This window comes from Vidua chalybeata, chromosome 15 (assembly GCF_026979565.1).
Source record: "Vidua chalybeata isolate OUT-0048 chromosome 15, bVidCha1 merged haplotype, whole genome shotgun sequence".
In the NCBI taxonomy this organism is placed as follows: domain Eukaryota; kingdom Metazoa; phylum Chordata; class Aves; order Passeriformes; family Viduidae; genus Vidua; species Vidua chalybeata.
In genome coordinates this window covers 2,276,379-2,299,843 of record NC_071544.1, presented here as the reverse complement: position 1 = coordinate 2,299,843, position 23,465 = coordinate 2,276,379, and the positions used below count along the sequence as shown (strand labels likewise).

Genomic DNA, 23,465 nt, shown 5'->3' with positions numbered 1-23,465 from the left:
CCCCGTTCACGCAGGGCAGGAAGCACTTGGCTCTTCCTTGGTCGCAGATTCAGCTTCAGAATCGAGTTTTTGTCTTCCACACACGAGTTCCATGAATTTAAACTCGTGTTAGCAACATTGAAAGCAGATTCGTATTCTGTGAAAGGAGAATGGCCGATTCTGCATGACGGAGTCGAGGAAAAAAAAAAAAGAAAGCACTGACATCTGGTGTTGGAGCTTTTCCCTTCCTGACTGATTTGTTCCGAAAGGCTGTGCTTTGAACTTTACACAAACCCGTTCGTTAAGCTTTGGTTTGTCCCTATTATATTTACAAAGGAAAGGAACGTGGAAATTCCTTTCTCCATCCTGAGTGAAAAAAGAGACTGTCGCCCATTTTGGGCCGGGAGGTAATGAGGTATGGGACTTCGATGGTTTCAGTTATATGTGCTGGCTATCTCTGTTTTACTGTTCAATATCTTTATTTCGTACACTGGTGATGAGAGTGCTGAAAGATTTCTGTTTCAGAGATTTTTTTTTTCCTATCCTCATTTCACAAAAATGTTGGGCGTTTTAGTAGAACTCGCATATATCGTGGACGGTAAATCTCTGCAGTTCTGTTTAGCAGGATAGACATGTGAGATAGGAAGGGATCACACATCAGGGGGATCGGCCAGAGGCAGGTTTAGGCGCTTGAATCAAGCCCATTTGGAAATTATTAGTGGTCAGCACTGTTTCGAGAGCACAGTTATAATTGTGTTGTAGGGTTCCATAATTCTTTTCTTGAGCACATATCGTACCAACGTCAGTAAGAAATACTTAGATGAACAGTTTACTAACGAACTGCAGTGCTTTACACATTGATTTCAGAAAAAAGGAATCCTAGAATAACTTCATTACAGGTAAATCTGTATAAACTAAAGAAACTCTAGGTTTATCTTAGGAAGGGATGTCAAATATTTGAAGTCCTGAATCCTTTCTTTGAGGGTTTTAGCTGCATCTTTATTTGTAGCCGTAATTCAATCCTGTAACAATTAGGTCTTTGAATTAAAGAAGCATGCACTTCCTCTCGTCCCACTTGTGTTAGTGAATCTGATAGCTGTTTTTTCGAGATTTGTTAGTTTCCCGTCTTCCTGCTGAAAGCCTGTTGTTCAAGATGGTTTTGAACACAAAGGATAAGAGTGAAAATAAGCTGCTGAGTAAAATTCGAAGCCTGTGTTTTAATTTACATCTAATGACATTAGTAAGTGATTCGTTTCCCGTGCGGTTAAAGAACCACGCCCACGGAATGCCTCTGCCTTCCTCCCGATGGTGATACCCTGGTGGATGAAAGCAGAGATGGGCTGGAGAAATGCGGAGGCAGGAGATCGGCGCTGGACGGAAAGTGACATCTCGGTGGCGACTGTCCCCTGTGTGTAGCAAGGCAGAGCCGCAGCGCTCGGCAGCGCTCGGTGCCTGCAGTGCCGGGAGGAGGCTGCGGGCGCCGCTGTTGACCGAGAGGAGCGAGAGGGAGCTCGGAGCGCTGCAGCCCCGCCCGCTGCGGATCGGCTCGCTCGGCTGCTCGCTCCCTGTCCGATCCTGCGGTCCGCGATCATCCCCGCGGTGCAGGTCCATTCTGCAGCCAGGCGGAGGGACCGGCAGCGGTGCACGGTGCGGAAGCTGAGAGCACTGAGTAGCAGCGGGATTGGATCGGCGGTGTTACGGTGCCGGCGTTGCCGCGGTGGAGATGTGTGCGGTGGGGAGGCGCTGGGGCCGGCGGCAGCGAGCTCTGCTCTGGGCCGTCCTGCTGGCGGCGTGGGAGGCGGCGTGGGGGCAGCTGCGCTACTCCGTGCCCGAGGAGATGCCCAAGGGCTCGTTCGTGGGCGACGTGGCCAAGGACCTGGGGCTGCAGCTGCCGGCGATCCGAGATCGTGGCGTTCATATCTTGGACAAAGGTAGGACGCAGTATTTCGCTCTGCACGGGAAGACGGGACATTTAGTGACGGCGGAGAAGATCGACAGAGAGCAGCTGTGCGAGAGTGTGCAGCAATGCGTGCTGCGCTGTGAGCTGATAGTGGAGGGACAGATGCAGGTTTACGGAATCGAAGTGGAAATCACGGATATTAATGACAACGCGCCGAGCTTTCGAGAGGCAGAGACAGCGCTGAAAATGCTCGAAACGACAGCCCTGGGGTCGCGGTTTCCCCTCCCAGACGCTCATGATCCGGACTCGGGCCGGAATTCCCTGCAGAGCTACGAGCTGAGCGGTGACGAGCACTTCTCGCTGGCCGTGCAGGCGGGCCCCGGCGGCGATCAGCGTCCCGAGCTGGTGCTGGCGAAGGCGCTGGACCGGGAGGAGGCGGCGTTTCACGAGCTGGTGCTGAGGGCGATGGACGGCGGCGATCCGGCACGGACGGGCACGGCTCGGATCCGCGTGACCGTGGTGGACGCGAACGACAACGCGCCGGTGTTCAGCCAGGCGGAGTACACGGTGCGTGTGCCCGAGGACGTGCCCGTGGGCTCCGTCCTCGTCACTGTCACGGCCACGGACGCCGACGAGGGGCCGAATGGACACGTGAAATTCCTGTTCAAGAAAGTCACCGAGAAAGCCTCGCAGATTTTCCAGCTGGACGGCGACACGGGAGCGATCACTCTGTTACGGAGCCTGGACTTCGAAGAAGGCAACTCCTACAAAATGGAAGTGCAGGCGCATGATGCTGGGGGCTTTTTTGACTCGACGAATGTTGTGATTACCGTGACAGATGTAAACGACAACGCCCCTGAACTCACAGTTTCATCGAGGCTAAATGAGATCTCTGAGGATGCCCCCTCGGGGACCGTGGTAGCCCTGATCCATGTGCAGGACCGGGACTCGGGGGAGAATGGTGATGTGCGCTGCTCGCTCGACAAGGACATCCCGTTCCGATTGGAGAAATCCTTCGAGGATTACTACCGTATCGTGACAGCGAGAGAGCTGGACAGGGAGCAGGTGTCGGAGTACAACGTGACGGTGCGGGCGGCCGACGGCGGGTCGCCGCCGCTGCAGAGCAGCGCGGTGCTGGCGCTGCGGGTGCTGGACGTGAACGACAACGCGCCGGTGTTCGCGGAGGAGCGCTACAGCGCGCGGCTGGCGGAGAACAACGCGGCGGGCGCGCTGGTGCTGACGGTGCGCGCCACGGACGCGGACTGGGGGCAGAACGCGCGCGTGCGCTACCGGCTGGCGGAGGGGCGGGTGCGGGGCGCGCCGCTGTCGTCGTACGTGTCGGTGCAGGCGGAGACGGGCGCGCTGTACGCGCTGCGCTCCTTCGACTACGAGCAGCTGCGCGAGCTGCAGCTGTGGGTGCGTGCGGAGGACGGCGGCGCGCCGGCGCTGAGCAGCAACGTGTCGGTGCGGCTGCTGATCGTGGACGAGAACGACAACGCGCCGCAGGTGCTGTACCCGCCACAGGCGGCGGCGGCGGCGGCGGCGGGCTCGGGCGCCGTGTGGTCGGGCGTGGAGCTGGCGCCGCGCTGGTCGGAGGCCGGCGCGCTGGTGGCCAAGGTGGTGGCGGTGGACGCGGACGCGGGGCAGAACGCGTGGCTGTCGTACGAGCTGGCCAAGGCCACGGAGCCGGGGCTGTTCCGCGTGGGGCTGCACAGCGGCGAGGTGCGCACGGCGCGCTCGCCGCTGGCCCGCGACGCGGCGCGCCAGAGCCTGGTGGTGCTGGTGAAGGACCACGGGCGGCCGGCGCTGTCGGCCACGGCCACGCTGAGCGTGGTGCTGGCCGAGAGCGTGGCCGAGCTGCTGGCCGAGCTGGGCAGCGCGGCCGACGAGGCGGCGGCGCCGGGCGAGCCGGCCGCCGGCCTGACGCGCTGGCTGGTGCTGGCCGTGGCCGCCGTGTCGTGCCTCTTCGTGGCCTTCCTGCTGCTGCTGCTGGCGCTGCGCCTGCGCCGCTGGCGCCGCCAGCAGCTGCTGCCGGCGGACAGCGGCGCCCTGCGCGGCGTGCCCGTGTCGCACTTCGTGGGCATCGACGGCGTGCGCGCCTTCCTGCAGTCCTACTCGCACGAGGTGTCGCTCACGGCCGACTCGCGCAAGAGCCAGCTGCGCTTCTCGGCCGGCAGCTGCTGCGACACCCTCCCGGCCCGGCCGCCGCCCGACGAGCCCGCGCCGCTGCTCGGGGACGACGATCTTGCCGGCGCCCTCCCCGCGGATCCCAGCCCTGCTTCGGTGAGTTTCTCTGTCCAGGTCTTCTCCGCGATTCTTTCTCCTGATTCTCTCCTGCCCTCTCCCCGCCTTGTTCTCTGTCTTGCATAGTACATTTTGCTTAAAAGCACGGTAAAGTTTCCTTCAGTGACGATCTTAATAATGGAGCCAGTTGCTGTAGTTATGTGAACATGGGGTGGGTCCTCCGCCTTCCCGTTACTGGAGAAGGAAGGAGGGAGAAGGCTGCTGCTGGCAGGCTGTTGGTTAGGTCGGAGGTTTGGGTGTTGATCAGGTTCCAGATGTTGTTCCCCTATATCAGCTGTGCTCTGTAAAATCCGTGTTCCTGCTGGCATTAGTGTGTCTGGAGGGATGGATCATGTTTTTAAGAAATACAACGTTATAGCAGGTTAATGTGTCTTCCCATGAGCACGTGTGTTTGAATAGGTTGAATGTGTCTTGAAGAAGATGCTGATGGCTTTAATGGAACCTCCGTGCACATTGTTTTCAGCCTTTATTGCTCTCCATGATACATTGTGGAGGTCAGCAGGAAGTGTTTGTGTGATCCATGCTTTGATCTTTGTCCTCAGCAAAGGATTGGACTGGGCCACAAGTAGTTCTTGATCACATATGTGTACTTGTCACGAAGATGAAGGATCCTCTTGAAATTGTGATTCTTTGAGAAGCCTGTGGGGGCTGCATGTGGAGGAGGAAATGCAGGAGGGAATGGCAGAACTGCTTGCTTTGTACTTGTTTTCTAAGGTAGAGCGATGTCAGATGGAGCTGGATGAGCCTTGGCTAGAAAATATTTAGCATGGCAAGAGAATTGCCTGGATGGGAAGAGAGAAATTCAAGGTGCAGTGGGGGATACAAGGTGGGCATAATTCCCTGTGAGCTGATATTCACTGGCTCAGTGTCTCTTGGAAGACTGCTCGGCTTTTCCTTTGAGACCTATGAAGTCTCTTCACAGAACTTCAGTCAGCAGGCAAATGCAGCTTCCACAGCACAGGGATGTACAGATAGCTGTGTGGAATTGGTGGTGGGAAGAAGATGGTCTCGGGAACTGGGCCTCTGCTGTCACATGTTTTAAAGATATATGGGTGAAAGGACACCATGGATGGTGTGAAGGGTTGGAAATGTGAGTGCTGTGAGCCGCGTGTGAATGTCTGCTGAAAGACTGAAGGGAATGTTTTCCTCCATTCCCTGTCTAGTTCCTGTCTCTGGGATGAAGCAATGTGGGGTTCTTCTTCCCAAAGTACTTGTCTAGGAGATATGTATTCCAGCTGAATGGAGAACTCTGGGAGGATTTTACTAAGTATTTCCATGTAATCATATTGGTGTCACTTCAAAGTTTAATTTTGTACTTGTGACAGATGCCGTATAGGAAGTGCAAGCTGTGTACTCAGTGGCTACAAACAATGCCGTTAATAACTTACTCTGAGTTATATAATGCAGACCAGTGTTGTGAGCTCTTCACTTCTGCAGGTGTAAATTTTCTGTCTCCTTCTTCTGATGATCTGAAGATGGTTCTTTCATGTTTATAGGTGAAAGGAGAGGGATTTCCATAGACACGTTTCTTGGAAATATCTCTGTAATAACTGCTTTTTCTTGTCCCATGCCTAGGGTGAGAAGTCAAATATTATCCATAGTAAGGAGATACTGCCTGAACAACTTTCCTCTTGGTGGAGTCTCTCTGAATTCCGCAGATCTGTGCTAACCATGGGAGCCGTGAAGGGTTAGGAGGGAGTGTTGGGGGTGTGGTGTGTGAGGAGGTCCTGGTGGAGACATGGCATGTGTTTTGTAGATCTCCAGGGCTATTGCTGGCCTTCTGAAATGAGTCAGGAGGAGTCTTATGCTGTTCAACTGTGTGGTTTGCACTGAAATGGCCTAGTTTGGGTTCCATATTCCTTTGCATCTTGTGAGGAGTCCATGTGCTGAAGAATGGTGATGTTGCCTTTGGGGGGATACTTGGATGTGTGGGTCTTTGACAGAGCTGGTAATAATTTATGGTCCATATAACATTTTGCACTTGTTCAAATAATTGGGAGGAACCCAATAATCTTAGTTGTGGTGCCTGGGATCTGAGAAGCTGTGCACACAACTTCTCTTCTAATGATGTCTGTATGCAAAATTTGCTTCCATGTTTTCTTTGGACAGAGAGAAGAAGTCTGTCTGTCCAGAGACAGGGCCGGTGCTGGAGTTCACTGTGATCTAGTTCAAAATGAATGAATGAATTGTGTCCAGCTCTGCTTGTCCTAGGAGTCAGCTGAGGCCCACAGTTGTGGTTCCAAGCTTTTTCTTTCTCTTACTGTCCAAGGAATTGACAATCTGGGGCCTATGTCATGAGCTCCTGTGTGAGGCCTCCTGTGGATTAGTTACTGTCCAGTTTGCTGTGCTTTGTATATACTGCAAATGACCCAATCTGCAGTGTGAGGCCATGATTGATACTCTTCTGGAGTTTTGCCATTCTTGGCTGGGTTGATTAAGATTTTTACTATGTTGGATTTGGTTTGGGTTGTCTGTTTGTTTGTTTGCTTGTATTTTTGTCAAGGAATAAAGCTGATCCTCATTGTTCCTGTCAGTCCTGCAAACTCCAAAACATAATTGTCCAGTATGGAGAGTATCTCTGATACATCCCTTGCAGCTGTACATGGATTCATAGAATCCTAGAAACACAGAGCCAGAGAATGGTTTGTGGTGCAAAGGACCTTAAAGATCCTCTTGTTCACCCTTCTCTGCTGTGGGCAGGGACATCTTCCACCAGGGCAGGGTGCTCAGAGCCCCACCCAGCCTGACCTTGAATATTTCATTCAAGAAATCAGCTTCATAAATGGATGTTTCCCCAAGGTGCTGTTTTTCTCTGTGGCCAACATGGAACCAACATTTTGGTCTGTGTGGATGGTGAAACTAAAGGCTGTGAATGCAGAGTGAGGAAAGCTCAGTTCTGTGCCAGGAATATCAATGGCTCAGTGTGGGTTTGGCAGAGAAATGGTTTGGTTTCATGCTTGGTGCCAAAGGCAGTGCCATTGCTGTTCTGCTCCTGGTTTCTCTGTGATGAAAGACAATGAGAGTCCCCCAGCAATAACACTTCCCACAGTAACTGTTCATGTAGAACCTTAATTCTTGGCTAGAGCTGCTAATGAGTCCTGTGTGGAACCTCCATTATCCATCTGTATGTCTATGCTACAATGTCATATAGAGTTTTCTCAGAGTTGTAATTACTCTTTGATTTGGGTCTTTGTTTCCAGGAAGGTTGCAGCTCCTTGTCACAATTCTGATCAGTACTTTTAAATATGAAACAGTGACTGATGTTTTCAGCACATCCTTACTTCAGCCACTCAGAACTGAACGGTGTGTGGGGAATAGAAAGCAGAAGCAATAAGAGAATCTGTTGTAATTTCTCAGAAGATTTACCTTGAGAAAGAGGCCAATGCGAAGCTGTTTAAAATGATGGTTTCATTACTGTGCAAGGTGAGCAGGCCATGCAGTAGAAAAAGTTGCTGAGCTGAGGACTAATGCTTTGTCTGAAACCTCCTATCCTGCTCTTCTGTGTAAGCCTTTAGGGCCACACTTGCAGCTTGAGACCTGAGTGATTCCAGGTGCCCTCAGGGGTGAATTTTAAGGCCTGCAATGAAGGCCTAGAAGACTTCACTGTGAGCATCTCTGACTACTTGTTCTCTTCTAATGCTTCCTTGCCTTATCTGATTCATGTTTTGGGTTTTTCTGTGGGTTTTTGGTTTTATTTTGTTTTTCCTTGATTTACTCAGTATGGGGGTATATTTTGAATTATGAACAAACTGTCTTTTATGAGCAACATATGGTGTGTTGGTGTCCCTTGCTCTTGTTCCAGTGGGAGTGGAAGGCAGGAGATATGAGAGAGACTTTGTGTTGTGTTCCTGTTGGGAGAAATAGATGTAAATATGACATTATTAGATGTTGCATCTCTGTGGAGCAGAGCATGTGATAAAGATGGGGAGGAGATTGCCTTGAAGCCAATGGTTTGATGAGCCATTCTTTGTTGGGTGACTGCTGATCTTTTAGTGTGGTTGTTTATCATTTGTGTGCTCTAGAATCCTTCAGTTCCTTATCCGAATGGTGGTGAGCAGACAGCTGTACCTCCCTTCTGGGTGTGGCTGTAGTGCATTATCATCTGATGCTGGATGTGAGCAGTGAGGAGATGGGCACAAGCAAAACCTTCCAGTGGCATGACATGGAGGAAAAAGCAGACAGGGGAGCTCTGTGTGTGAGGCTAGAGAAGAACTCGGTCATTCCCTTGCTTGTCACATGTCACAGAAAACACCAGCCTGTGCCTGATGGACTCCAGTGTGATTTGAGTGGCTTCTGTAGAACAAGGGAGAGCTACAAAATGTTATTGCATCTGTACATTTCCATGTGTTTCTAACTCTTGCAGCGTTTGTTGTCATGAGCTCAACCTCAGCGTGTCTGACCTTATGTGGAAGGTCTGCTCTGTCCCAAGTGCCCGAGTGCAGCTGCAGTGCCCACAGACACCTGTGAGTTTTACAGCTGTCCAGAGGAAGGGTTTCATAAGCACTCCTGCTGTGCTCACCCAGGAACATTTTCTCTGCGTTGTAAAATGCAGAAGCATCTTGGCTGCAGTTGTCAAAGTGCAGAGCGGCCACCCAGCCCAGCCAAGACTGCCATGATCAGACCAGGGGCCAGTGGGAGAATGTGTGCAGTGTCCCCCAGGCCATCACTCAGAGGATCCTGCTGGGCAATCATCTGGAGGCTGTGAAATGGCTGAGGAACAGGCTGGAGAGTCACCTCCAAAGAGTTAGAGACAGTGGCTCCATGTCCAGGTGGAAAGCAGTGACTTGTGCTGTCCCTCAAGGGCCCTGACTGGGCCCAGTTCTGTTCAGTGCCTTCATGGACAATGGGATTGAGTGCACCTTCAGCCCATGTGCAGCTGACTCCAAGTGGAGTTGATCCAGGGGAGGGCAGAGATGCCAGTGAGGGATAGGCTGGAGAAGTGGCCCCTTGCAACCATCATGAAGTGGAACAAAGTGCAAGGTCCTGCAGCTGGGGTGGGGCAATCCCCAGTTTAAACAGAAGTCCAGAAATAGGGAAGAGCTTTGCTGGGAAGTACTTTGGGTCATTGGTGGGTGATGAGATGGGACATGAGCTGCCAATGGGCACCTGCTGCTCAAATTGTGTCCTGCACTGCATGACAAGCACTCTGCCCGGCAGGTAGAGGGAGGTCCTTGGCCCCTCTAAACTCTTTTTGTGAGAGCGTAGACTGCATGCAGATCTTGGGCCAATATCCCAAATGGACATGCTAGAGTTCCCAGAAGGATGTTGGAAGTGGCCTGAGTGTTGGAACATCTCTGTTATGCTGAAGGACTGAAAGAGTTGACGTTTTCAAGCATAGAGAAATGATAGCTCTGTGTGGACTTTTGAAAATATTTTGCGCTTTCAGTTTATGAATAAACTTATAGGAATGATGGGGTGTGTTTTTTCTAATGAGGGCTGGTGGTCATAGGACAGCCAGCCATTGTTTTCCACTAAAAGAAGGGTGGTTTTGATTAGGAGAAAGCTTTTCAGTGTGGGTTGTGCGAAAATGGAAGATATTACCCAGAGAAGTTTTGCATATGCCTCCAACGTTGAAGTCTAGCAGAAACTGTTCCTGCTCTTGGCAGAGGCGTGGATTAAATTACCGTTAATAAATGTTTGAATTGGAAACAGAGAACATTGTTTGGCTCTATGAAGAACTGAATATTGCTTTACATTTTCCATTGTCAGGTGCTCAGATATGGATGAATCAAAGAACTGAGATGAAGCAACTTTGATGAGTCAGAGACAAAAGTGTAAAGGTTATTCTGCTATCTTGTTATAGGGACTGCTTACATTACTATAAGCTAAATTATATTCCCAATTAATTCAACCCAGGTAATGAAAGGACAGTTATAGAGAAGTGCAAAAATTCTCTTGAAGTCTTCCCTATATTATCATTTATTGCTGGTGTTAATGGGCCATGATTTTATTAAGACGAGCTGAATTCACTTTTTACTGCCCTTCCATGAATATTTGCTTCTGACTGTTGAATGTGACTCAAAAGAATATCCTTAAATTTTCCGGCATCACATCTCAGGTAGAAACGCCTTGCGTTGGAATTAAGCAAGAGTTTCTGCTCTGGCTGTTTGCAATCGGGGAGAGCCCCCGGGGCCGGTGCAGGCGCCGAGCCCCGCCCAAAGCCGGGCCCCCTTGAGCGCGGCCATCCGGCGGCTGCAGTGGCGCGGCGCCGCCTCCGGGTGCCGCTGTTGGCCGCCGCCGAGCGGCGCTGGAGCCGCCGCCGCCGCCGCCGCAGCGTCCTGCCCCCGCAGGCTGCTCGCTCGCCCGGCGCCGGCCACAGCGGCAGCGGCTCCGCCACCAGCAGCAGCAGCAGCGGCGGCGGCGAGAGGCGTCCCGAGCGGGCTGGCTGCGCTGCGGCGGCCCCTGCGCTGTGTGGCGAGAGCGGCTGGAAGGGAGGCAGGGCAGCGGCGGGAGGCAGGAGCGCGGCGAGCGCAGGCGGCAGAGAATGGCGGTGAGGCGGCGGCAGAGGCGCGGGCCGGGCGGCGGGCGAGCGCTGCTGGCCGCGCTGCTGCTGTGCGTGTGGTGCCGGGCGGCGGCCGAGCGGGTCCGCTACGCCATCCCCGAGGAGCTGGGCAGAGGCTCGCTCGTGGGGCCGCTGGCGCGGGACCTGGGGCTCAGCGCGGACGAGCTGCCGGCGCGCAAGCTGCGGCTGAGCGAGGAGAAGCAATTCTTCACGGTGAATGAGGAGAACGGGAACCTGTACGTGAACGAGAGGCTGGACCGGGAGGAGATGTGCGGCAAGTCGCCGACCTGCTCTGTCAGCTTTGAGGCGCTGGTGCACAACCCGCTGAACATTTTCCAAGTGGAGGTTGCGATCGAGGACGTGAATGACAATTCCCCGGTCTTTAGCAAGGCTGCTCTGGACCTCGAGATTGGTGAATGGACGCTTCCCGGTGCTCGTTTTCCCTTGGAAATGGCACGAGATGCAGACTTAGGTAGCAACTCACTGCTGACTTATCAACTCACGAGCAACCCATCATTCATTTTGTCATTAAAAGAGAACCCCGGTGGTAAAAAGCAGCCGGAATTAGTACTGGAGGGAGCACTGGATCGGGAGAAGCAGAGCTCCTTCGAATTGGTGCTCATAGCTGTGGATGGCGGGGAACCTGCGAGGACTGGGACTGTCCTCATTCGCATCAACGTGACAGACGCAAATGACAACCCGCCCGTGTTCAGCAAAAGCCTCTACGAGGCGCGAGTGGCAGAGAATTTGCCAGTGGGGTCTGTGGTGCTGAAAGTAGCGGCTACGGATGCGGACGCGGGCACCAACGGGCGAGTCTCCTACGCATTCGGCAATGTCCCTGATGACGTCCCTTTGTTGTTCACTGTCAACAGCGACAGCGGGGAGGTCAGGACGTCGGGTCCCCTCGATTTTGAGGACAAAAGTAAATATATCTTCGCCCTGGAGGCAAGAGACGGCGGCGGGCTTACCAGTCACTGCGAAGTGCAGATCGACATCTCCGACGAGAATGACAACACCCCGGAGATCACGATTCTGTCCCTCTCGAGCTCCGTGCCCGAGGACGCGCCGACTGGCACCGTGGTGGCGCTGCTGAAAGTGCGGGACAGAGACTCCGGCGAGAACGGTCAGGTGTCGTGCGAGCTGTCGGGAGAGGCGCCGCTGTCGATCGTGGCGTCCTCGGGCGGCTCGTACAAGGTGGTGACGGCGGGCGCGCTGGACCGAGAGCAGGCGTCCGAGCATCGCGTGACGGTGGTGGCCCGGGACCGGGGCAGGCCGGCGCTGTGGAGCAGCAGGGAGCTGGTGCTGGAGGTGTCGGACGTGAACGACAACGCGCCGGTGTTCGAGGAGGCGGCGTACAGCGCGTACGTGGCGGAGAACAACGCGGCGGGCGCGCTGGTGCTGCGCGTGCAGGCGCGGGACGCGGACGCGGGCGCCAACGGGCGCGTGAGCTACTGGCTGGCGGGCGGCAGCGCGGGCGCGGCGGGCGCGGCGCCGCTCGTGTCGGTGGAGGCGCGGAGCGGCGCGCTGTACGCGCAGCGCTCCTTGGACTACGAGCAGTGCCGCGAGTTCACGGTGGCGGTGCGGGCGCAGGACGGCGGCTCGCCGGCGCGCAGCTCCACGGCCACGGTGCGCGTCTTCGTGCTGGACCGCAACGACAACGCGCCGCGGGTGCTGTGGCCGGCGGCGGCGGCGGCGGCGGCGGGAGAGGCTGCGGGAGGGGCGGCGGCTCCTTTCGAGGTGGTGCCGCGTTCTGCCGAGGCCGGCTACCTGGTGGCCAAGGTGGTGGCGGTGGACGCGGACGCGGGGCGCAACGCGTGGCTGTCGTACGAGCTGGTGCAGGCGTCGGAGCCGGCGCTGTTCCGCGTGGGGCTGCACAGCGGCGAGGTGCGCACGGCGCGCGCCGTGTCCGAGCGGGACGCGGCCAAGCAGCGGGTGGTGGCCGTGGTGAAGGACCACGGGCAGCCGGCGCTGTCGGCCACGGCCACGCTGCACGTGGTGCTGGCCGAGAGCTTGCAGGAGGCGCTGCCGGAGCTGAGCGAGCGGGCGGCGGGCGCCGAGGCGGCGGCGGCGGCGGCCGAGCTGCAGTTCTACCTGGTGCTGGCGCTGGCGCTGCTGTCGGCGCTCTTGGTGCTGAGCGTGGCGCTGGCCGTGCTGGCGCGGCTGCGGCGGGCCGGGCCGCCCGCCGTGCTGCGCTGCCTGGGCGCGCAGCGCTTCTCGGTGGCCGGCGCCGCCTTCCCGGCCGACTTCTGCGAGGGCACCTTGCCCTACTCCTACAACCTGTGCGTGGCGGCGCCGGCCCGCGCCGTGCCCGAGGCCGCTTGGCCGCCGCCACCGCCGGTGCCTGTCCTGTCTGCGGAGGAGCTTCTGGGCGGGGATTGCTGCGAGAAGCCGAGCCCGAACTGCAGCGTTGTAACGGGAGAGCCACCCGCCGATCCGGATGCACCGCAGGTCTGTATGGCGTCAGCTTCTTCTGTTTTTAAAAGTTTTCGAATCGTCGTTATTTTCCTCCGTGTATTCTTTGCGTGGTGTTAATGGGGACTCGTCTTCTGTATCTCCGCTTAGCGGCAGATGTTTTTCGTTTTTTCTCGGTAACAGCCTCAGCTGACAGGCTTTGACTATAGCTCTCCTTTTGACTAGTAGCAGCGCTTCTCAGTGTTTCTCCATGGTTCTCCGAGTCGTATTGATGTGAGTTGCAGTCTTGTGTCCCTGATGGACTGAATTAAGGAACGGGCTCTCCCCCGTTCACGCAGGGCAGGAAGCACTTGGCTCTTCCTTGGTCGCAGATTCAGCTTCAGAATCGAGTTTTTGTCTTCCACACACGAGTTCCATGAATTTAAACTCGTGTTAGCAACATTGAAAGCAGATTCGTATTCTGTGAAAGGAGAATGGCCGATTCTGCATGACGGAGTCGAGGAAAAAAAAAAAAGAAAGCACTGACATCTGGTGTTGGAGCTTTTCCCTTCCTGACTGATTTGTTCCGAAAGGCTGTGCTTTGAACTTTACACAAACCCGTTCGTTAAGCTTTGGTTTGTCCCTATTATATTTACAAAGGAAAGGAACGTGGAAATTCCTTTCTCCATCCTGAGTGAAAAAAGAGACTGTCGCCCATTTTGGGCCGGGAGGTAATGAGGTATGGGACTTCGATGGTTTCAGTTATATGTGCTGGCTATCTCTGTTTTACTGTTCAATATCTTTATTTCGTACACTGGTGATGAGAGTGCTGAAAGATTTCTGTTTCAGAGATTTTTTTTTTTCCTATCCTCATTTCACAAAAATGTTGGGCGTTTTAGTAGAACTCGCATATATCGTGGACGGTAAATCTCTGCAGTTCTGTTTAGCAGGATAGACATGTGAGATAGGAAGGGATCACACATCAGGGGGATCGGCCAGAGGCAGGTTTAGGCGCTTGAATCAAGCCCATTTGGAAATTATTAGTGGTCAGCACTGTTTCGAGAGCACAGTTATAATTGTGTTGTAGGGTTCCATAATTCTTTTCTTGAGCACATATCGTACCAACGTCAGTAAGAAATACTTAGATGAACAGTTTACTAACGAACTGCAGTGCTTTACACATTGATTTCAGAAAAAAGGAATCCTAGAATAACTTCATTACAGGTAAATCTGTATAAACTAAAGAAACTCTAGGTTTATCTTAGGAAGGGATGTCAAATATTTGAAGTCCTGAATCCTTTCTTTGAGGGTTTTAGCTGCATCTTTATTTGTAGCCGTAATTCAATCCTGTAACAATTAGGTCTTTGAATTAAAGAAGCATGCACTTCCTCTCGTCCCACTTGTGTTAGTGAATCTGATAGCTGTTTTTTCGAGATTTGTTAGTTTCCCGTCTTCCTGCTGAAAGCCTGTTGTTCAAGATGTTTTTGCACACAAAGGATAAGAGTGTCAATAAGCTGCTGAGTAAAATTCGAAGCCTGTGTTTTAATTTACATCTAATGACATTAGTAAGTGATTCGTTTCCCGTGCGGTTAAAGAACCACGCCCACGGAATGCCTCTGCCTTCCTCCCGATGGTGATACCCTGGTGGATGAAAGCAGAGATGGGCTGGAGAAATGCGGAGGCAGGAGATCGGCGCTGGACGGAAAGTGACATCTCGGTGGCGACTGTCCCCTGTGTGTAGCAAGGCAGAGCCGCAGCGCTCGGCAGCGCTCGGTGCCTGCAGTGCCGGGAGGAGGCTGCGGGCGCCGCTGTTGACCGAGAGGAGCGAGAGGGAGCTCGGAGCGCTGCAGCCCCGCCCGCTGCGGATCGGCTCGCTCGGCTGCTCGCTCCCTGTCCGATCCTGCGGTCCGCGATCATCCCCGCGGTGCAGGTCCATTCTGCAGCCAGGCGGAGGGACCGGCAGCGGTGCACGGTGCGGAAGCTGAGAGCACTGAGTAGCAGCGGGATTGGATCGGCGGTGTTACGGTGCCGGCGTTGCCGCGGTGGAGATGTGTGCGGTGGGGAGGCGCTGGGGCCGGCGGCAGCGAGCTCTGCTCTGGGCCGTCCTGCTGGCGGCGTGGGAAGCGGCGTGGGGGCAGCTGCGCTACTCCGTGCCCGAGGAGATGCCCAAGGGCTCGTTCGTGGGCGACGTGGCCAAGGACCTGGGGCTGCAGCTGCCGGCGATCCGAGATCGTGGCGTTCATATCTTGGACAAAGGTAGGACGCAGTATTTCGCTCTGCACGGGAAGACGGGACATTTAGTGACGGCGGAGAAGATCGACAGAGAGCAGCTGTGCGAGAGTGTGCAGCAATGCGTGCTGCGCTGTGAGCTGATAGTGGAGGGACAGATGCAGGTTTACGGAATCGAAGTGGAAATCACGGATATTAATGACAACGCGCCGAGCTTTCGAGAGGCAGAGACAGCGCTGAAAATGCTCGAAACGACAGCCCTGGGGTCGCGGTTTCCCCTCCCAGACGCTCATGATCCGGACTCGGGCCGGAATTCCCTGCAGAGCTACGAGCTGAGCGGTGACGAGCACTTCTCGCTGGCCGTGCAGGCGGGCCCCGGCGGCGATCAGCGTCCCGAGCTGGTGCTGGCGAAGGCGCTGGACCGGGAGGAGGCGGCGTTTCACGAGCTGGTGCTGAGGGCGATGGACGGCGGCGATCCGGCACGGACGGGCACGGCTCGGATCCGCGTGACCGTGGTGGACGCGAACGACAACGCGCCGGTGTTCAGCCAGGCGGAGTACACGGTGCGTGTGCCCGAGGACGTGCCCGTGGGCTCCGTCCTCGTCACTGTCACGGCCACGGACGCCGACGAGGGGCCGAATGGACACGTGAAATTCCTGTTCAAGAAAGTCACCGAGAAAGCCTCGCAGATTTTCCAGCTGGACGGCGACACGGGAGCGATCACTCTGTTACGGAGCCTGGACTTCGAAGAAGGCAACTCCTACAAAATGGAAGTGCAGGCGCATGATGCTGGGGGCTTTTTTGACTCGACGAATGTTGTGATTACCGTGACAGATGTAAACGACAACGCCCCTGAACTCACAGTTTCATCGAGGCTAAATGAGATCTCTGAGGATGCCCCCTCGGGGACCGTGGTAGCCCTGATCCATGTGCAGGACCGGGACTCGGGGGAGAATGGTGATGTGCGCTGCTCGCTCGACAAGGACATCCCGTTCCGATTGGAGAAATCCTTCGAGGATTACTACCGTATCGTGACAGCGAGAGAGCTGGACAGGGAGCAGGTGTCGGAGTACAACGTGACGGTGCGGGCGGCCGACGGCGGGTCGCCGCCGCTGCAGAGCAGCGCGGTGCTGGCGCTGCGGGTGCTGGACGTGAACGACAACGCGCCGGTGTTCGCGGAGGAGCGCTACAGCGCGCGGCTGGCGGAGAACAACGCGGCGGGCGCGCTGGTGCTGACGGTGCGCGCCACGGACGCGGACTGGGGGCAGAACGCGCGCGTGCGCTACCGGCTGGCGGAGGGGCGGGTGCGGGGCGCGCCGCTGTCGTCGTACGTGTCGGTGCAGGCGGAGACGGGCGCGCTGTACGCGCTGCGCTCCTTCGACTACGAGCAGCTGCGCGAGCTGCAGCTGTGGGTGCGTGCGGAGGACGGCGGCGCGCCGGCGCTGAGCAGCAACGTGTCGGTGCGGCTGCTGATCGTGGACGAGAACGACAACGCGCCGCAGGTGCTGTACCCGCCACAGGCGGCGGCGGCGGCGGCGGCGGGCTCGGGCGCCGTGTGGTCGGGCGTGGAGCTGGCGCCGCGCTGGTCGGAGGCCGGCGCGCTGGTGGCCAAGGTGGTGGCGGTGGACGCGGACGCGGGGCAGAACGCGTGGCTGTCGTACGAGCTGGCCAAGGCCACGGAGCCGGGGCTGTTCCGCGTGGGGCTGCACAGCGGCGAGGTGCGCACGGCGCGCTCGCCGCTGGCCCGCGACGCGGCGCGCCAGAGCCTGGTGGTGCTGGTGAAGGACCACGGGCGGCCGGCGCTGTCGGCCACGGCCACGCTGAGCGTGGTGCTGGCCGAGAGCGTGGCCGAGCTGCTGGCCGAGCTGGGCAGCGCGGCCAACGAGGCGGCGGCGCCGGGCGAGCCGGCCGCCGGCCTGACGCGCTGGCTGGTGCTGGCCGTGGCCGCCGTGTCGTGCCTCTTCGTGGCCTTCCTGCTGCTGCTGCTGGCGCTGCGCCTGCGCCGCTGGCGCCGCCAGCAGCTGCTGCCGGCGGACAGCGGCGCCCTGCGCGGCGTGCCCGTGTCGCACTTCGTGGGCATCGACGGCGTGCGCGCCTTCCTGCAGTCCTACTCGCACGAGGTGTCGCTCACGGCCGACTCGCGCAAGAGCCAGCTGCGCTTCTCGGCCGGCAGCTGCTGCGACACCCTCCCGGCCCGGCCGCCGCCCGACGAGCCCGTGCCGCTGCTCGGGGACGACGATCTTGCCGGCGCCCTCCCCGCGGATCCCAGCCCTGCTTCGGTGAGTTTCTCTGTCCAGGTCTTCTCCGCGATTCTTTCTCCTGATTCTCTCCTGCCCTCTCCCCGCCTTGTTCTCTGTCTTGCATAGTACATTTTGCTTAAAAGCACGGTAAAGTTTCCTTCAGTGACGATCTTAATAATGGAGCCAGTTGCTGTAGTTATGTGAACATGGGGTGGGTCCTCCGCCTTCCCGTTACTGGAGAAGGAAGGAGGGAGAAGGCTGCTGCTGGCAGGCTGTTGGTTAGGTCGGAGGTTTGGGTGTTGATCAGGTTCCAGATGTTGTTCCCCTATATCAGCTGTGCTCTGTAAAATCCGTGTTCCTGCTGGCATTAGTGTGTCTGGAGGGATGGATCATGTTTTTAAGAAATACAACGTTATAGCAGGTTAATGTGTCTTCCCATGAGCACGTGTGTTTGAATAGGTTGAATGTGTCTTGAAGAAGATGCTGATGGCTTTAATGGAACCTCCGTGCACATTGTTTTCAGCCTTTATTGCTCTCCATGATACATTGTGGAGGTCAGCAGGAAGTGTTTGTGTGATCCATGCTTTGATCTTTGTCCTCAGCAAAGGATTGGACTGGGCCACAAGTAGTTCTTGATCACATATGTGTACTTGTCACGAAGATGAAGGATCCTCTTGAAATTGTGATTCTTTGAGAAGCCTGTGGGGGCTGCATGTGGAGGAGGAAATGCAGGAGGGAATGGCAGAACTGCTTGCTTTGTACTTGTTTTCTAAGGTAGAGCGATGTCAGATGGAGCTGGATGAGCCTTGGCTAGAAAATATTTAGCATGGCAAGAGAATTGCCTGGATGGGAAGAGAGAAATTCAAGGTGCAGTGGGGGATACAAGGTGGGCATAATTCCCTGTGAGCTGATATTCACTGGCTCAGTGTCTCTTGGAAGACTGCTCGGCTTTTCCTTTGAGACCTATGAAGTCTCTTCACAGAACTTCAGTCAGCAGGCAAATGCAGCTTCCACAGCACAGGGATGTACAGATAGCTGTGTGGAATTGGTGGTGGGAAGAAGATGGTCTCGGGAACTGGGCCTCTGCTGTCACATGTTTTAAAGATATATGGGTGAAAGGACACCATGGATGGTGTGAAGGGTTGGAAATGTGAGTGCTGTGAGCCGCGTGTGAATGTCTGCTGAAAGACTGAAGGGAATGTTTTCCTCCATTCCCTGTCCAGTTCCTGTCTCTGGGATGAAGCCATGTGGGGTTCTTCTTCCCAAAGTACTTGTCTAGGAGATATGTATTCCAGCTGAATGGAGAACTCTGGGAGGATTTTACTAAGTATTTCCATGTAATCATATTGGTGTCACTTCAAAGTTTAATTTTGTACTTGTGACAGATGCCGTATAGGAAGTGCAAGCTGTGTACTCAGTGGCTACAAACAATGCCGTTAATAACTTACTCTGAGTTATATAATGCAGACCAGTGTTGTGAGCTCTTCACTTCTGCAGGTGTAAATTTTCTGTCTCCTTCTTCTGATGATCTGAAGATGGTTCTTTCATGTTTATAGGTGAAAGGAGAGGGATTTCCATAGACACGTTTCTTGGAAATATCTCTGTAATAACTGCTTTTTCTTGTCCCATGCCTAGGGTGAGAAGTCAAATATTATCCATAGTAAGGAGATACTGCCTGAACAACTTTCCTCTTGGTGGAGTCTCTCTAAATTCTGCAGATCTGTGCTAACCATGGGAGCCGTGAAGGGTTAGGAGGGAGTGTTGGGGGTGTGGTGTGTGAGGAGGTCCTGGTGGAGACATGGCATGTGTTTTGTAGATCTCCAGGGCTATTGCTGGCCTTCTGAAATGAGTCAGGAGGAGTCTTATGCTGTTCAACTGTGTGGTTTGCACTGAAATGGCCTAGTTTGGGTTCCATATTCCTTTGCATCTTGTGAGGAGTCCATGTGCTGAAGAATGGTGATGTTGCCTTTGGGGGGATACTTGGATGTGTGGGTCTTTGACAGAGCTGGTAATAATTTATGGTCCATATAACATTTTGCACTTGTTCAAATAATTGGGAGGAACCCAATAATCTTAGTTGTGGTGCCTGGGATCTGAGAAGCTGTGCACACAACTTCTCTTCTAATGATGTCTGTATGCAAAATTTGCTTCCATGTTTTCTTTGGACAGAGAGAAGAAGTCTGTCTGTCCAGAGACAGGGCCAGTGCTGGAGTTCACTGTGATCTAGTTCAAAATGAATGAATGAATTGTGTCCAGCTCTGCTTGTCCTAGGAGTAATCTGAGGCCCACAGTTGTGGTTCCAAGCTTTTTCTTTCTCTTACTGTCCAAGGAAATGCCAATCTGGGGCCTATGTCATGAGCTCCTGTGTGAGGCCTCCTGTGGATTAGTTACTGTCCAGTTTGCTGTGCTTTGTATATACTGCAAATGACCCAATCTGCAGTGTGAGGCCATGATTGATACTCTTCTGGAGTTTTGCCATTCTTGGCTGGGTTGATTAAGATTTTTACTATGTTGGATTTGGTTTGGGTTGTCTGTTTGTTTGTTTGCTTGTATTTTTGTCAAGGAATAAAGCTGATCCTCATTGTTCCTGTCAGTCCTGCAAACTCCAAAACATAATTGTCCAGTATGGAGAGTATCTCTGATACATCCCTTGCAGCTGTACATGGATTCATAGAATCCTAGAAACACAGATCTGCAGAATGGTTTGTGGTGCAAAGGACCTTAAAGATCCTCTTGTTCACCCTTCTCTGCTGTGGGCAGGGACATCTTCCACCAGGGCAGGGTGCTCAGAGCCCCACCCAGCCTGACCTTGAATATTTCATTCAAGAAATCAGCTTCATAAATGGATGTTTCCCCAAGGTGCTGTTTTTCTCTGTGGCCAACATGGAACCAACATTTTGGTCTGTGTGGATGGTGAAACTAAAGGCTGTGAATGCAGAGTGAGGAAAGCTCAGTTCTGTGCCAGGAATATCAATGGCTCAGTGTGGGTTTGGCAGAGAAATGGTTTGGTTTCATGCTTGGTGCCAAAGGCAGTGCCATTGCTGTTCTGCTCCTGGTTTCTCTGTGATGAAAGACAATGAGAGTCCCCCAGCAATAACACTTCCCACAGTAACTGTTCATGTAGAACCTTAATTCTTGGCCAGAGCTGCTAATGAGTCCTGTGTGGAACCTCCATTATCCATCTGTATGTCTATGCTACAATGTCATATAGAGTTTTCTCAGAGTTGTAATTACTCTTTGATTTGGGTCTTTGTTTCCAGGAAGGTTGCAGCTCCTTGTCACAATTCTGATCAGTACTTTTAAATATGAAACAGTCACTGATGTTTTCAGCACATCCTTACTTCAGCCACTCAGAACTGAACGGTGTGTGGGGAATAGAAAGCAGAAGCAATAAGAGAATCTGTTGTAATTTCTCAGAAGATTTACCTTGAGAAAGAGGCCAATGCGAAGCTGTTTAAAATGATGGTTTCATTACTGTGCAAGGTGAGCAGGCCATGCAGTAGAAAAAGTTGCTGAGCTGAGGACTAATGCTTTGTCTGAAACCTCCTATCCTGCTCTTCTGTGTAAGCCTTTAGGGCCACACTTGGAGCTTGAGACCTGAGTGATTCCAGGTGCCCTCAGGGGTGAATTTTAAGGCCTGCAATGAAGGCCTAGAAGACTTCACTGTGAGCATCTCTGACTACTTGTTCTCTTCTAATGCTTCCTTGCCTTATCCAATTCATGATTTGGGTTTTTCTGTGGGTTTTTTTATTTTGTATTGTTTTTCCTTGATTTACTCAGTATGGGGGTATATTTTGAATTATGAACAAACTGTCTTTTATGAGCAACATATGGTGTGTTGGTGTCCCTTGCTCTTGTTCCAGTGGGAGTGGAAGGCAGGAGATATGAGAGAGACTTTGTGTTGTGTTCCTGTTGGGAGAAATAGATGTAAATATGACATTATTAGATGTTGCATCTCTGTGGAGGAGAGCATGTGATAAAGATGGGGAGGAGATTGCCTTGAAGCCAATGGTTTGATGAGCCATTCTTTGTTGGGTGACTGCTGATCTTTTAGTGTGGTTGTTTATCATTTGTGTGCTCTAGAATCCTTCAGTTCCTTATCATAATGGTGGTGAGCAGACAGTTGTACCTCCCTTCTGGGTGTGGCTGTAGTGCATTATCATCTGATGCTGGATGTGAGCAGTGAGGAGATGGGCACAAGCAAAACCTTCCAGTGGTATGGCGTGGAGGAAAAAGCAGACAGGGGAGCTCTGTGTGTGAGGCTAGAGAAGAACTCGGTCATTCCCTTGCTTGTCACAAGTCACAGATAACACCAGCCTGTGCCTGATGGACTCCAGTGTGATTTGAGTGGCTTCTGTAGAACAAGGGAGACCTACAAAATGTTATTGCATCTGTACATTTCCATGTGTTTCTAACTCTTGCAGCGTTTGTTGTCATGAGCTCAACCTCAGCGTGTCTGACCTTATGTGGAAGGTCTGCTCTGTCCCAAGTGCCCGAGTGCAGCTGCAGTGCCCACAGACACCTGTGAGTTTTACAGCTGTCCAGAGGAAGGGTTTCATAAGCACTCCTGCTGTGCTCACCCAGGAACATTTTCTCTGTGTTGTAAAATGCAGAAGCATCTTGGCTGCAGTTGTCAAAGTGCAGAGTGGCCACCCTGCCCAGCCAAGACTGCCATGATCAGACCAGGGGCCAGTGGGAGAACGTGTGCAGTGTCCCCCAGGCCATCACCCAGAGGATCCTGCTGGGCAATCATCTGGAGGCTGTGAAATGGCTGAGGAACAGGCTGGAGAGTCACCTCCAAAGAGTTAGAGACAGTGGCTCCATGTCCAGGTGGAAAGCAGTGACTTGTGCTGTCCCTCAAGGGCCCTGACTGGGCCCAGTTCTGTTCAGTGCCTTCATGGACAATGGGATTGAGTGCACCTTCAGCCCATGTGCAGCTGACTCCAAGTGGAGTTGATCCAGGGGAGGGCAGAGATGCCAGTGAGGGATAGGCTGGAGAAGTGGCCCCTTGCAACCATCATGAAGTGGAAGAAAGTGCAAGGTCCTGCAGCTGGCGTGGGGCAATCCCCAGTTTAAACTGAGGGTCAGGGATAGGGAAGAGCTTTGCTGGGAAGTACTTTGGGTCATTGGTGGGTGATGAGATGGGACATGAGCTGCCAATGGGCACCTGCTGCTCAAATTGTGTCCTGCACTGCATGACAAGCACTCTGCCCGGCACGTCGAGGGAGGTCCTTGCTCCCTCTAAACTCTTTTTATGAGAGCATAGACTGCATGCAGATCTTGGGCCAATATCCCAAATGGACATGCTAGAGTTCCCAGAATGATGTTGGAAGTGGCCTCAGCGTTCGAACATCTCTGTCATGCAGAAGGACTGAAGGAGTTGCGGTCCTGAAACACAAAAAATGATACTTCTGTGTAGATTTTAAAAATATTTTGTTCTGTCAATATATGAATAAACTTATAGAAAAATGTGGCGATTTCTTTTGAATGAGTGATGGTGGTCATAGGATGGCAGACTGTCGTTTTCCACTAAAAGAAGGGAGGTTTTCATTAGGAGAAAACTTTTCAGTATGGGTTGTGAGAAAATGGTAGATGTTGTCCAGAGAAATTTGGGTATGCCTCCAACCTCCAAGTCTATCAGAAAATGTTCCTGCTCATGGCAGAAGTGTGGCTTATATGACAGTTAAAGAAAAGCTTAAGTTGGAAACTGAGAACATTATTTGACTCTATGAAGGACTCAGCGTTGCTTTGCATTTTCCATTTTCAGGTGCTCAGATATGGAGATGCAGATGAAACAACTTTAATGAGTCAGAAACTAAAGAGTAAATGTTGTTTTGCTACCTTGGCATGGGGATTTCTTACATTGTTTTAGACTGAAATAGATCTCAAATCAATTAATCCCAGATAATGAAAGAACAGT

The 23,465-nt window shown here is 53.6% G+C and overlaps 3 protein-coding genes across 3 annotated transcripts in view; all 3 read left to right on the top strand.

Moving 5' to 3' along the window:
• The window catches only part of LOC128795830 (uncharacterized), a 132,314-nt gene that overhangs the window by 54,551 nt on the left and 54,298 nt on the right, over nt 1-23,465 (top strand).
• LOC128795821 (protocadherin gamma-A5-like) lies at nt 1,173-4,752 on the top strand. Its single transcript, XM_053956887.1, has 2 exons — nt 1,173-4,162; nt 4,726-4,752. Exons 1-2 carry the CDS (start codon nt 1,703-1,705, stop codon nt 4,750-4,752), a joined length of 2,487 nt encoding a protein of 828 aa, XP_053812862.1. The 5' UTR covers nt 1,173-1,702.
• Nucleotides 10,520-13,322, top strand: LOC128795614 (protocadherin gamma-B5-like). Its single transcript, XM_053956567.1, has 2 exons — nt 10,520-13,133; nt 13,281-13,322. Exons 1-2 carry the CDS (start codon nt 10,668-10,670, stop codon nt 13,320-13,322), a joined length of 2,508 nt encoding a protein of 835 aa, XP_053812542.1. The 5' UTR covers nt 10,520-10,667.